Source organism: Ornithorhynchus anatinus, chromosome 7, assembly GCF_004115215.2.
Source record: "Ornithorhynchus anatinus isolate Pmale09 chromosome 7, mOrnAna1.pri.v4, whole genome shotgun sequence".
In the NCBI taxonomy this organism is placed as follows: domain Eukaryota; kingdom Metazoa; phylum Chordata; class Mammalia; order Monotremata; family Ornithorhynchidae; genus Ornithorhynchus; species Ornithorhynchus anatinus.
Window position 1 is genome coordinate 4,680,264 of NC_041734.1, and position 14,726 is coordinate 4,694,989.

The 14,726-nt window shown below is 43.8% G+C and overlaps 1 protein-coding gene across 4 annotated transcripts in view; it reads left to right on the forward strand.

Moving 5' to 3' along the window:
- Nucleotides 1-14,726, forward strand: part of PDE7A (phosphodiesterase 7A) — an 86,672-nt gene that overhangs the window by 50,663 nt on the left and 21,283 nt on the right. For 2 of the 4 annotated variants that reach the window (XM_029069905.2, XM_029069907.2), the window contains exon 3: nt 1,458-1,541. The exons of the other annotated variants lie outside the window; for them this stretch is intronic. In XM_029069905.2, coding sequence (XP_028925738.1) covers nt 1,458-1,541 — 84 coding nt within the window. The remainder of the gene's footprint in view (nt 1-1,457; nt 1,542-14,726) is intronic. 4 annotated transcript variants of the gene reach the window in all.

A 14,726-nucleotide genomic window follows, 5' to 3' on the forward strand; every position in this document is an offset into this window, starting at 1 on the left:
TGGGGAGATTCTATTAAATGGAGGGTTAAGCAACTAACAGCTGATGGATCTTGGATCAGGTAACAGGAGGAGAAGCGTGTCCTTCTATTTGAGTTCAGGTTTTGTAATTAGACCAGCGTTTTAAGTCGCATCATTCAGCTGATTTCTTCCCAGGACAATATTTCGCATTTTAGCAGCTATGATAATAGTTGACACCTGTTTGCTTTGGAGGAGAATATCATATTTTTATTTCACTTTCTTCTTTTAACTGTCACTGTTAATTTCTAACAGTTGACTGAATGCATAGTGAGATTTAGCACATTTTGTGACTATTGGAACTCATCTTTATACCATTCTGAAAGTTTGCAGTAGGTCATTTAACATGTAACTTAGCAGTAGTCTTATTTTTTAAATAGAAATTGGAGAGTCCTGAAATGTATTTCTCTAACCTACTGAAAATAAGTTCCCTGTTCTTACAGGGCACAAATGATGTTCTTTTCTGTGGCTTGTACCATATTTTATCAGTAAGTGTTTAATCTGCTTTAAAAAAAATAGTTACACTTTTTCTCTCTGACACAAATCACAAATGGGGCAGTATTTCTTAATAATGCATACCTCTTCTGAATATTGGAAATCAAATAAAGAAATTTAGTCTCTTAAGAATTTTTCAGTCATTTATCAGGTTTTGGAGTAGCTGCGGTTCTATACCCTGAAGTTACTTATTACATTTTTGTGTGTTACGCTCATTAAAATGCCAAGTGATAAAAAAAACAGGCAGAATTGGGTGAAATACTGTTTATTGCAAAGTTACAGCTAGTTTAAGCTTCAAGCCAGAATATTTTGAAAATGAATTTTCTATGCTATTCACTGTTTTATAACTTGTTCAAAGAAAATTTGATTGAATTTTTTTGGTTTTCTGACAGAACGCATGTAGAAATAGATAAATGGTGTCAGCTTCACTTTCGGGTGTTGACTATGATTCTGTTAATGTCCTCATTTTCTTAACATACCAGATATAAATTAGTCATGTGAGTCTTAACTCTTCCAACTTGCAGGTTTAATGTTAGTTTCAGACAAGGAGTAGTAGATTGAGTAAGTTCAAAAAGATTCCCCCATACAGCCTTACAATAAGTAGAAAACATTTTTCCAGTCACAACAGTTTTCATTTCTCTTGACTTTCTCTCATGGGCATCTAGCTAGTGAATTAATTGAAATACACATTTGCTTGACAATAATCGGTCTTTGGATCTTATGGCAACTGATCAAATGATAAACTAAAATTAATTCATTTGAAAACATTTCACTGTGGGAGGTTCCTTAACACTTGATTGCCACCTGCCTGGGCAAATGGACAGGTGGAGATTTTCAAAGCTTTAGTGGCATGGTAGGCATTTACACCTTAAAGCAGTTTCTTTTCAATTGCATTTTATCTCTGCAGCTCTTCCAAGCTTGTATTTCATTCTTGACCCTATTTCTAGGAGATGTACGAGTAAGAAGTCGGGCAGGATTTGAATCAGAAAGAAGAGGTTCTCACCCATACATTGATTTTCGTATTTTTCACTGTAAGTATTTCTTAGCAGAAGGAAACACAGATACTTCTGTTTTAGCTTTTGAATTCTTAAATCACTGATATTTTGCCACTCGATAATTCAGTTCAACAAATTGTAAGTTCATTCTTTAAGCATATTTTTACCTTTATGTTTGGGGATTTTTTTTTATAAACTCTGTCAGTAAGCCTGATTTTGTTGGAAAGACATCCACTTCTTAGATCTGGGAATATGAGGACCAATTGTTTTTATTAAATGCACATGATCCACCTTTGTATTGTCATCTGCCATCTTGCCCTATACAACACCCTGGATCTGATCTAAACCCAACAAAATAAGGGGGAATTGAGCTTAATCAGACCTTGGGTTAAAAGCAGCAGTTGACCTCTTCTGATGGCGGTAAAGAGTTCAGAGGGGTTGATTCCAGGCAACGACAAGCATAATTTAGTAAGGGGGTCGGGGGACTTCATTATTTCAGCACAAAGCAGCCAGGATTCAAACTTTTGTAATATAATTGGAAAAGAAGCCCTCAGACGTCTTCAGTTGGCCAAACAAATTATTTGGGGACAAACATATGTTTGAAAACATAAGCGGGGTTTTCCCCTTTTTACCTGTGTGAAAACCTGACTGTTTCAAACGTTTTAAGACCCACAACCCCACTTTCCTTCCTTCTCCCTCCCCCTCCCCAAACCAAACAAGCAGTTAATGTTGTTGGGAATATGAGTGGGGAAAAGAAAAGGCTCTTGAATTTGAGAGATTGCTGCTAGACACCAAAACAAATCTAGCTTTAGAATTTTCGAACCATATCTTCTCAATGGCCATAGCGAAGCAACGTGGCCTAGTGGGTAGAGCACAGGCCTGGGCATCAGAAGGATCTGGATTCTAATCCTAGCTCCTCTGCTTGTCTGCTGAATGACCCCAAGGTCATTTCGCTTCTCTGTGTCTCAGTTTCCTAATCTGTCAAATGGGGATTAAGACTGTGAGCCCCATGTGGGATGTGGACTGTGTCCAACCTGATTACTTTGAATCTACCCAAGGGCTTAGAACAGTGTCTGGCACATAGTAAGCGCTTAACAAATACCCTCAAAAAAGCAATTAAGCTGGCATTTGCAAAGTAAAACTTTGAGAGAATGGGGTGGATGTTAGGCTAAATAATTGCCTTGTACTGTCTTTTATTTAGCTCAAAATGGCAGTGTATCCAATAGTCAAGGCATTTTGAATTCTAAGAGGTAAGGTGATGCAGTCATGTGAAGGGACTGGCAGTTTAATGGCCTTCACTCTTTCCAGATTCACTGGGGAATCCAAGAATATGGTAGTGTAGGCCACTTTTCCATAGATTCACACTTATTTGTAGTTGTATGTGAGATGGCTATGTTGATATGGCCAAATCATTCAAACCAAAGAGACCTATCTTCACACAGTGGAATTTGTTACCCCAGGAAGAGGTGCAATCAGAAAATGGTAGGTTCAGAATGAGTTGGGAGAAATTCATGTTTGAGTGTCCCATTATGGGTTACTCTAAAGAAAGTTTGGGATATTAGGAGTTTTGTCTCCAGACATTAAAGTGGATGTCACCACAGTGTTGCCCTTGTCTTCCTCGGAGGCAGAATATTGGCTCAGTGATCTGACCCCATAATAGCATTCTTATCCTCTTTATATCTTGCCAAGAATGATTTCAACTCTCCCCCCAGTCAGTTCCAACTGAGGGCAACCATTTTGCTTAGGGTTAAAATGAAGTGTGTTGTTTTGAAGTTACTCTTTTGTCAAAATGATCTTCTGCTATCTCTGGTGTTGACATGGGAGGTGTGTGTTGAAGAGCCAGAACCAAAAGTGAGAAGTTATTGCACCATTCGCTCTTCTAGGGGAGTGTGTGTATGAGTGTGTGGGGCGGGGGGAGGCGATTGGGCCTGGTGGTCAGGCTGCCAATAAGGAGGGGCAACTTTTGCGGCCTCATCCTTTCAGGATCTACCGGTGAGGGGAGTAGAGTTGGAGGAGGACATTCCTGGAACCACACTATATTGCACTGGCTTAAATTAGGTGGAAATTAAAAAATAAAAGGAGTTGAGGTAAAAACACATTAAAGCAAAACAAAAAAATTGAAATCTTAACCCAAGTGACTCAACGCCTTCACTCAAGCACATCCAAGTCCTACTCACTTATACCTAGGAAATGGCCAAGCAGTTTTCAGGCTTCCATTCCATACCCAGTACTACTGGGAAAGGTCCGGCCACTGTTTAAGCTCTTGCCTTAAGAGAATGCCAACAGAAATCCCCATTCATTCATTCATTCATTCATTCATTCATTCATTCATTCATTCATTCGTATTTATTGAGCGCTTACTGTGTGCAGAACACTGTACTAAGCGGTTGGAAGGTACAATTCAACAATGAAGAGAGACAATCCCTGCCCACATCAGGCTTACAGTCTAGGTGGACAGGATACTCTTTCTTAATCCCTTCCCTTTGGTTTCCCCTTCCTCCCTCTCCCTCTTCTGGCCCTGTAACGCTGCTGTGTGCAAGGTCACTCACTGTCTGCTTGGCTGCCTCTTTGTGAGTGTTTTTCTACCCCTAAGGGGAACAGAGAGCAGATAAAAAACTTCAGCTCCCCTCTGCCCAGCCCGGCCATCCAGGCCAGAGTTCTGGTCGTAATATGGAGGCTGTGGCTAGCTGTGGCACGGGAGTGGGGCTTCACACACCAAAGCAAAACTAATCAAAGCAGGCAGGGGGTGAGTGGGGAATATTTGGAGGCCTCAGACCTGACTTGCGTCGTCCAATTTTGGTGTCTGGAGGCCCTGCTTGCTCCCACTTCCAGTACAGAGTGGGGGCTCCAGAACCCCTAAGTCAGATGACAGGAAAGCTCTCTCACCTCTCCTGGCAGGATGGGTCATTTGCTGGGGGTCTCGGTCTTTTCTTTCAGGTAGCAGCGTGGCCTAGTGGAAAGAACATGGGCTTGGGAATCAGAGCACCTAGGTTCTAATCCTAGCTCAGCCACTTGTCTTCTGTGTGACTGTGGGCAAGCCACTTGACTTCTCCATGCCTCAGATCCCTCAGCTGCAAAATGGGGACTCAGTTCCTGTTCTCCCTCCTATTAGGACTGGGAGCTCCACTTGAGGCCTGATTATCTCGTATCAACCCCAGTGTTTAGTACAGTGCTTGGCACATAGTAAGCGCTTAACAAATATCATTATTATTATTATTTCCTGGTTGAAAGGCTTTATGGGAGGTGGTTGACCCACAGCTCAGCTCTGAGACGAGGGGCTGTGGACTTGAATTTTGGTCTCATGCCATCTAAGCATCATTCATTCACTCATTCAGTTTTATTTATTGAGAGCTTACTGTGTGCAGAGCTCTGTACTAAACATTTGGAAGAGAACAGTATAACAATAGACATATTCCCTGTCCACAGCGAGCTTGCAGATCTATGCGAGACCTATGTTTATCAGAGCACAAGGCTTTTTCTCTCCCCATTGCTGTTCCCCACCATCCCAGTGTCACAACTGAGAAATTGAAGTTCCCTGGGTTTTGTGGAGTCATCTTACACAACTTTGCTTTAGTTCCCTTTCATCACATTCCCTGTCCTCCCCTTTCTACAATTTCCTTCTGCTTCCCCCCAGCCCTGGCAGACTTCTTTCTAATCCCCTCTTTAGAGACCTACTGCTAATGGGGCACACTCAGCTCTCCTAAAGCATGGGAGTTGGGTGCTTGCAAAACACTACGTTAAGGAAAACTCAGGCTGTAATACTCACCCCACATCCAATTTCGCAAGAACAGCCATTTCTTTCGTTCCTGTGGCATCCTGGCCCAAAACAGGCTCGTGACGTCAGATTCCCAAACAGCGCTTCGTCCGAAGTGTCTAGCGAAAACATGCCCTGTGGTAGAGCTGAGTGTGCTTTGGTCAGGCTCTTGCTGACTCCTATTTTTAAATCTTTTGTTAGGGTATTTGTTAAGTACTTACTGTGTGCCAGGCACTGTTCTAAGTGTTGGGGATAGATACAGAGCAATCAGGTCGGAATGGTCCATGTCCCCCATCGGGCTCACAGTCTTAATCCCCATTTTACAGATGAGGTAACTGAGGCACTGAGAAGTGAAGTGAGTTGGCCCAAGGTTACACACCGACAAACGATGGAGCTGGGATTAGAACTCAGATCCTCTGACTCCCAGGCCTGTGCTCTATCCACTAGGCCACTCTGCTCTTTGGCTCCTTGCTGCACAGTAGAAATTCGCAGATGAGGAAAATCCCAATTTTGAAAATATTCCGTCATCTGTAACTGGCTTTTTAAGCTGTAAAACATGTAAGGTTTATAATGGAAACAGCTTGTAGCAACTCTCAGTAGCCTTTATTATATACCCGATTTTGGACAAAAAAGTATTGTGATCTGTTTACTCTCAACCCATCCCCAAATCTCTAGAGGGCTTGTCTCTAGCTGTTTTCATCTTGATGTGATTCTAAAAAAGATAGTTGTGTTGAATAGTTCCCACTGAGTACTCATGTAGTTCACCATCCCTTTTTTGTTATCCTCACTCAATCTGACGTAAGTAAAAGGAGGTTTGGTTTGTTTACGGGTAGCTCTTCCTGTCATCCTTTTATGTCCCCCAAAAGATTAGTACTGGAGTTTGGCACAGTTATTTCCTTCACACATTTTCACCTTTTATAATGATCTCTAGCTTGTAGTCTCTTTTCTTTTTGCAGCCAAAGATTTTGTGGTACAGAATAATTAGTCCACCATTTTATCACGCCAGGGAAACAGAGTTGCAATTCAGGAGGTGATGAAGCAATCTAAAATTCAGTCCGGGGTTGAGAACATACTTCCTTGATATCCACACCCTCTTTCTAGGCAGAAAGTCATAACTTTTCTCTGAGGAGCACACATAACTTAAGCATCAAAAAGCAGATGGGATCACAAAATTCCATTCCAGGTGACAGGAGGACGTCACTTTCCAGCAATTGAATGGTCCATTTGTCTGTTGGCTTTTATCCTACGGAGTGGCAGCCGGCTCTAGATTCTGCGTGCTAAGGACAGTAGAAAAATAAGTTCCACAAAAGAATCTCTGCCTAATTGCTCTCAGGCTAGGGGCTCCTCCCATTTCTTTATAAAAAAGAAAGCAAACAAAAAAATCTAACGGGCCGGACTTCTGAGCTTTCACTGTAAGCCATAAGGGAGCTTATAGTGCATGACTTCTATTTGGGGCTCTTCCCAAAGCACCCTATCTCCACTTTGTGAGTGTGCTCTCCTGTGTTCTTTCTCTCTCCTTTCCTCTCTTCCTTCCACCCTCTCATCCCCCCTCCCCAATTCTCTCTCTCCCCAACTCTCTCCCTCTCTCTGACCCCTTCAATTCCCCACCCACCTACACTTAAAAGATTTGGGGGTGAGGCTACTGGCTCTGACCTACCAGGAGATTTGGCCTGCTTCAACCAATGACCTGGCTTACGTTGATGGTTTTTACCTAAGTGCTCTGCCTGCTGTGTGCTGTGCGTTGTTCTTTGCATTTTCCATCTCTGAACAACCCCTGTTCAATCTCAGTTCTACCTCTTTCCCTCTCTTCTCAATGCTTCTTTCTCCACATCCTGGGTTTGGAGCGGTAGGATCCAAGCATTGGGAAGTTGCTAGAATGATAAAGGGAACACTAAAGCAATGAGCTGAAACACCTCCCATAGCTCCCCCTCTGCCTGTCCCACTGTTTGGGACACCCATGTGGTGCCACTTGGCTCCTCTTGCTGAAAGACTGCCAGTTTCCCGGGGATTAGCCACCCACCAGGTTAAATGTCCCAGGGTTCAGCAAGTGTCCTAACTGGTATAACTCCCACATCTGATTCCCTTCTGGGAGAGGTTCACAGCTTTTTCTTTTAAGAGGTAGGGTTAAACTAAGAGCAGAACTTGTAGCAATCTCTTGGTGGGCCAGAGATCAAGAACATGTTTCTCCTGCCTTTCAGCTCTCCAGCACCTGTTTTCCTTACTCTTAAGGTGAATCACAATAGGCTGCTCTGGAAACCTACCACCCAAACGTTGAAAACAACTGTTTCTTCCTGGGTTCAGTAATTGGTGATTCTCTTTCTGTGGTGAGGTTCAGAACTACATTTATTCTTAATACTAAGTCATTTCTAACTTTGTGAGACAACCTCAGATTCTGGGATCAGGCAGAATTGTAGCTCAGGAGGGCAGAATTAAAATATAGTCACAATACACAGGTCGTATTCCATGTACATGCGCTTATTTGGTGAAAGGTTGAATTGTATGGCACGTTTTGCCATTCACTTACATACAGTTAGTTAGGATTCTTTCCAAAATTAGCCCCGAGGTGATGGACCGAACACGACAGAGTAGTGTTACACTGTAACCCCCTTCCCTAAACACCCACACACACTCTCCCTCCCCACTTTGTAATAATAATGTTGGTATTTGTTAAGCGCTTACTATGTGCCGAGCACTGTTCTAAGCGCTGGGGTAGACATAGGGGAATCAGGTTGTCCCACATGGGGCTCACAGTCTTAATCCCCATTTTACAGATGAGGGAACTGAGGCACAGAGAAGTTAAGTGACTTGCCCACAGTCACACAGCCGACAAGTGGCAGAGCTGGGATTCGAACTCATGAGCCCTGACTCCAAAGCCCATGCTCTTTCCACTGAGCCACGCTGCTTTGTCCCACTCACCCCAACTTGCTCCGTCCTCTGCAGTTTTCTTGCCCCACTCATCCTAATCTCCTGTGTCCACTCCTATTTGTGTTCCTATTCCCAGTTTTTTTCTTTTTCAGTTCTTAAAATGTGGGCCTTTGTGAATCAATTATGTCAGGCCACTAGTGTAAAATATAACACGTCCATAAAAGCTGCTTCAGGCAGAAGCAGCACAGAACAGCAGGTATCTATCTAAAAATGTTTAGTTAGAAGGGCCTTCTGCCGTGTCTTTACTTGTTTTTCACTTAGGGTTTTACAGTTCTCCAAGTAAGGTTTCAGCCACTCATAAAACTACAAAGTTAATCTTGCTCCAGCAGCTGAACCCCTCTGGTTTTAGTTACAGTGCAGAAATCAGGTTGAGAAGTCGGAAGTTGTGTGGTCGGTTTCTCTCCTGAAAGTGAGGTGACAAATCGTTCGATACTATTGAAATATTTGGGAGAGTACGATACCGTAGAAATAGTAGATATTCTCTGCCCTCATGGAGCTTAGAATCCAGATGGGGCGACAAAACCCTAAAATGCAAGAAGAGGAAAGCAACAGTGTTTAAAGAATGTACTTAAGTGCTCTGGTCCTCCAAGTGCTTAAGTGATGTGGAAGTTAGTGGGGGGAAGAAAGATTAATTAGAGATTAATCACGGAAGAGGACATGCGGGAGGTACAATTTCAGAAAGATTTTGAAGTTGGGAGTGGGCAGTGGTCTGCTGGATGAGAAGTGGGAGGGAGTTTCCAGCAGAAGGGAGGACTGAGAAGTCATTCATCATTCAGTTGTATTTAGTGAGCGCTTACTGTGTGCAGAGCACTGTACTAAGCGTTAGCGAAAGTACAACACAACAATAAACGGTGATATTCCCTGCCCACAACGAGCTTGCAGTCAAGAGGGAATCCTTGGTGAGAGAGGTGAGAAAGAGGCACAGAAAACCAGCCAACGGGTTAGAGGGTAGTAAATTGGTTTCCCAGGGCTGGGTCCTACTGTGTGATGTTTCCGTGGTTGGCAGGTGCACTTCTTTTTACACCATCTTTGAACTGTTTTTATTATAAGGTTGAAGGAAATGAGGGTAAATAGAATCCTGTCATGGATCATGGTTGTAGCGGGTGTAGAGCGCCCTCTGACGGCCGATAGTGGAACTACTTAATGACCGAAATCCTTAGGAAGTTCCCGGAGATTCTTTGTATCAATCAGTCAGTCAATTGTACTTATTGAGCCCTTACTCTGCGCAGAGCACTGTACTAAGCGCTTGGGAGAGTACCACAGGACAGTAAGCGTTGTAATAGTTAAATAGTAATATTAATCAACTTTAATGTTTAATATAACGTTAAACGTTTTAACATTAAAAAAGCTTCTCTCTCAATCCTTGATTTAAGATGAGAGTTGAAGGACTCCCGCTTGGCACATAACTTGTCTTTATAGAATTCTCATTAAGGGTTTCCCATTCTGTGTACTCTATTATGGCCTATATCGTAAGGCCTCGGGGCTCTGTTCAGCAGGTGGGTTGAAGCCGCTTACTTGGGAGACAGTGGATACAGCCCACACTTCCGCACGCAGCAGTCACCAAGCAAGCTGGGACCTGGTCCCTCCCTGCCCGGGCACCTGTTCCAGCTCCGGGAGCCAAACCGTAGGTAGCGTTACCAGTGGATCCCCAAATAGCCCATCGAAGAGAAGAGAACCCAGAAGCAACTTAAGGAAGAGTATTTGGATGGGGCCGAGGTTTCCTGATGCGAGGTAAACAAGGAGACGGGGGAGTGAGGGAGTGGAGGTGAGTTGGTCGTGGATTTATACTTGGAGAGAGGAGGTTGGATAGTGGATCCTAATGGCACATGTTAGCCTGGGCTAGGTGGAGGTTATTTAGAGATAGGTGGTCTCTGCAGGGACCCCCGACTCCCCCATTTTTATTTCTTCTTCCCATTCTATTTTTCCTGAGTTGTCAGGGCTGTGGATTTGGGGGAACCCCTCTTCTTCCTTGTTCTTTGTCCTCAACTGAAAGACTGAAGAGTCGGAAGAAACCTTGCTGTGGTCTAGTGATTGCTTGTGGTCCTGAGGCAAAGTGGTCACCCATGGGAGTGGTCCCATATGTCACCAGTGGATTAACTGACCTGTTCCTTGCTGAACATATGAATGGTGGTATCAAATGTGTCCTTGGGCAACTACAGCTCTATTACTCTTTGTATTTGCATAGCAAGTGCCGCCTAGATTCAGTTTAATTGGTTTTCCCCACTAATGTAATGAAATTGACAGTTGTTAAATTTGGCTTGAGTGATGTGATCTGAGAAGTCGTTCCAAGCCAGGAGGAGGAGATGGCAGCTGATCGGTGGCAAGGAAGATGGAACTGAAGCACAGTGAGAAGGTTGGTGTTAGAGGAGTGAAGTGTGTGGGTTGGGTTGTAGTAGGAGATCTTGTGAGGAGAGTAGGAGATCTTGTGAGGAGAACCTATTGAGTGCATTAAAGCCGATGGTGAGGAATTTCTGTTTGCTGAGGAGATGGATGGGCAACCATTGGAGGATTCTGAGGAATGGGGAGGCATGAACTGCACATTTTTTTAGAAAAAGAATTCAAGCAGCAGAAGCAATTATGACCTGCAGAGGGGCGAGATGGAAGGCAGGGAGGTCAGCGAGGTTACAGGTGTACTAGTCAAGATGGGGTATGATAAGTGCTTGGATCAGCGTGGTGACAGTTTGAACAGAGAGGAAAGAATGGATTCTAGGGATATTGTGATAAGCTGTAAGAGAGAGAATGTGCAAAACCTTAGTGTGTAAGCTACAACCATTTCCATACTACATATGGACATGGTTGCCCTTAATCCGTGGCTAGAGCCAGTTTCTGCAAGGCCTGTTGCTACTTTTGGCTCTACCTCTTTGCCACGCAGACAGCCCAGTGCCTTTGCTGAAATTGAATCCCATCAGAAGAGCAACCAAAAGGTCTCACGTTTCTCAGTTCTGTGGTCGGAGGTTGTGCTTCACTGTAGCCTTACGACACGTTTGGCCTGCATTGTCTGCAGCCCACGTTCAGCAGTTGATGAAGAGTCCTGAGCTGCTTTATTTTTACGGAGCGTGTGGTCGCTCACGTGGAACTGCATGGCAGCGAGTGTGGCTCACTTCTCTTCTGGGGCCTCCTGGTGACTAGCCACTAAATGGCAAGTGTGGCTCAGAAGAACGATGTTTGCGGGAAGCGGGTTGTGGTGTCTGGGGTAGGTTTCAGCCAGAGCTCAATGCCATCGCGGCGCCATATCCTGCCAGCTCCCTCAAGGATACGTTGATCTTTCTCGTTTGCTCTGCTACTTAATTGATTTTCTGCTCCTTTCCCTTTATAGATTTTTTAGCAGTGTGCTATAGAATTAGCTGAGTTTGGGGACAGCTTTTAGCCTCTTATTGTCAATAAAAATCTCGTTCTGAATTTGAATGCCCATAGAGTGCAGGATTGGATCTGACCTTGCTGTCTTCAGGAGTGATTCCCTAATCTGTTCCACATCGCTTTGCATATGCATTTGAAGAAGGAAGGCATCAGCTTTGAAAGCTTTTAAAGAATTGCTCTAGAACTTCTGATGACCCTTGAGTGTTTCCCAGAGCTCTGAAACTGGACAACACTAGTTTTCAGATACTGTGTTCCATCCAGGAGCACTATTGAGCAAAGCGTTTTTATTAAAAGGGGATCAAATCTATAACTGTGCCTGACTTCACTTGTGGATCATTATGGGGCTCTGTAGTGATCCACAAGTGGAGTTTGGATCTCATCAGCCTCGCACCCAAACGATGTTCTCCCTGCAACTTTCCTATTGCTGTAGAAAACACCACCATCCCTCCTCATCTCACAAACCCTAAGCCTTGGCATGATCCTTAACTCATCTCTCTCATTCCACCACATATTCAATCTGTCAGGAAATCTGGTCGGTTCCACCATCATAACATCTGTAGGATCCACCATCTCCTCTCCATCTAAACTCTGCTACCCTGCTGATCCAAACACTTATATCCCTCCTTGACTACTGTCTCAGTCTCCTCACTCGCCTCCCTGCCTTCTGTCTCTCCCCTCTCCAATACTTCCCTCTGCTGCCTGGATCATTTTTCCAGTGCTTCGAACAGTGTTTGGCACATAGCGCTTAAGAAATACCATCATCATCATCATTCTTAAAAAAAAAAAACACCCAAAAAACCCAACTCAGACCTGACCAGTCTCCTGAGGTTGCCCTGGAATCTTGATAAATTTGGGGTTGCCAAACTCATATAGTAACTGCCACAGCCCAAGTTCACTGATGGTGTCAGGTGTTTTTTTCACTTTGATGAGTGATCTAAATCTTGATCCTTGTGTGTGGCGAGGCTTATTGGTAGGACACAAGTGGCAATGCTGTATATTAACTGGTCCCAAAAGAACATGGCTTCGGTTTTGCCAAGAGTGGTGAGTTGAGAGATGCCCCAATAGTTGCCACAGTCTTTCTTCAACTCTTCTTGAAATGGATGGTGACTTTATGTCTTATTAGTACTCTGTGATGTTAAGGAGCTCACAGTTCAGCAGCACATGGCTGAAGAGGCTAAGTCAGGAATATGCAGACACATCATTTTAGCATTAGCTTGCTTCCTGGCTTGACTTCTGATTGACCCTGGAGACTAGCTGACTGCGAGTTGGATCCACAGAGCCTTTTGGCATGACATTCCCTCCAACCATGATGCCCATGTCCCTGGACCTTATAGGACACATGCCCCTGCTAGAGTAGCAACATGTGGGGCAGGGTTGCGTTGTGAGGGTGGAAAAGCAAGTTATGTGTGTGGCAGGTGCATTGATGAGGTCCTTGGGATGGGGTGAAAACCAGAACTAGCTTGTGTCTGGCTCCAAAATTGTTACTCTCGTCTGTAAGACATTGTTCCCATTAATATTGACTTGGCATTTATCATTAGGCGTCTATTCTGTGAGCCCATTGTTGGGTAGGGATTGTCTCTACTTGTTGCCGGATTGTACTTTCCAAGCGCTCAGTCCAGTGGTCTGCACACAGTAAGTGCTCAATAAATACCATTGAATGAATGAATCTGTAGATTCAGGTAAAAAACCAAAATGATTCTAGTAGTGATTTTCCAAAATGCCTTGTGCCTTTTCAGACACATTCTTTAACAGCGAGGTTGGCCAGCAAAACTTTGCATGAGCTTATAAAGTCGTGTTTAAGGGCTTCAGGGATATTTGAAGTCTGTGTGTCCATTGCCGTCTAGACTGTAAACTCATTGGGCGTGGGGAACGTGTTTACCAACTCTGTTATATTGTACTCTCCCAAGCATTCAGTCTAGGGCTCCGCACACCCAGTAAGTGCTCGATGAATTTGAGCGCTAGGTCAATTCAACAAGCCTTCAAATATTGTAAAGGAGAAGGTAGACCTCCATCTGGAAATCCCCAGGAGTAGAACAAGTACATTATTTTGAGAGTCTTATTTAGATCTCAGAAGTCACCATCAGGAGATTGCAACATCTAGTAAGTAAGTAACCTTTTAATAGCTCCTTTCCTGGAAGACTACAGCGCTCAGTGTTCTTTAAGCACACACACAGACCTCTCACCTACTAAAGGCTTCAACTTCCCCTCCACTCAGTTCTCTTCTTGATGTGGTCCTCAGTTATAAAAATTAAGGACAGGGACCATGTCGTCTGCCTCTTTTGTACTCTCCCAAGTACTTAGTCCAGTGCACCGTACATATTAGGCGCTCAGTAAGTACTACCGATTGATTACTTGCCTAGGTACTCCTTACAGTAGTGTTCATTTTAGCCCATCTCGAGAAAAGCTAGTCCTTGGACTTCGAAAGACTTAACAAATTCCTTTCAGTAAGAAATAATCATGGTAGTATTTGTTAAGCACTGTGCTAAGTGCTGGGGTAATCAGGTTCGATAGCATCCTTATCCCACATGGACCTCCCGATCTAAGCGGGAGGAAGGACAGATTTTCACTTCCATTTTGTAGAAGAGGGAACTGAGTCACTGAGAAGTTAAGTGATTTACCCACGGTCATATAGCAGGCATGTGGAAGAACTGGGTTAGAACCCAAACCCTCTGATATAATTCGTATATTTGACTGGATTGAGTACATTTTAACGTCCCACAGATTTATGCAAGATTACTCATTTTTCATTTGGAAATTCCCTCTCCTACAAGGATGTGAAGATAACCGAATCCTCACTACTGCCACGTGCCAAGGAAAGATTCTGTGTGTATTTAGAGAAAGCATTTGCCTCCCTAGCTGTGAACTTTATCCAGGGGTTTAAATGTGACTGAAAAAACCCTTGCCCAAATAGTACTTTCTTCACTGTTCATATTGTCCTGACAATTGCCATTTCCAGGGTTAACACAGATTTCAATGATTCTTTCTGGGGAGAAGCCTCTTCTGATTGTTATACTTCCAAAGGTCTTCTGCAGTGTCACACTTGAAATGTTGTTCTTCAAATGTGTTCTTTTTCTGTCGTCCCTGATTGTCACCTTGTCTGAGCTTAACGTGAGGAAGCTGCTCGAGTGCACTGCTGTCATCCATTCTCAACACCCGTCTTGTTTAGGGGAATTGTATTACCATGG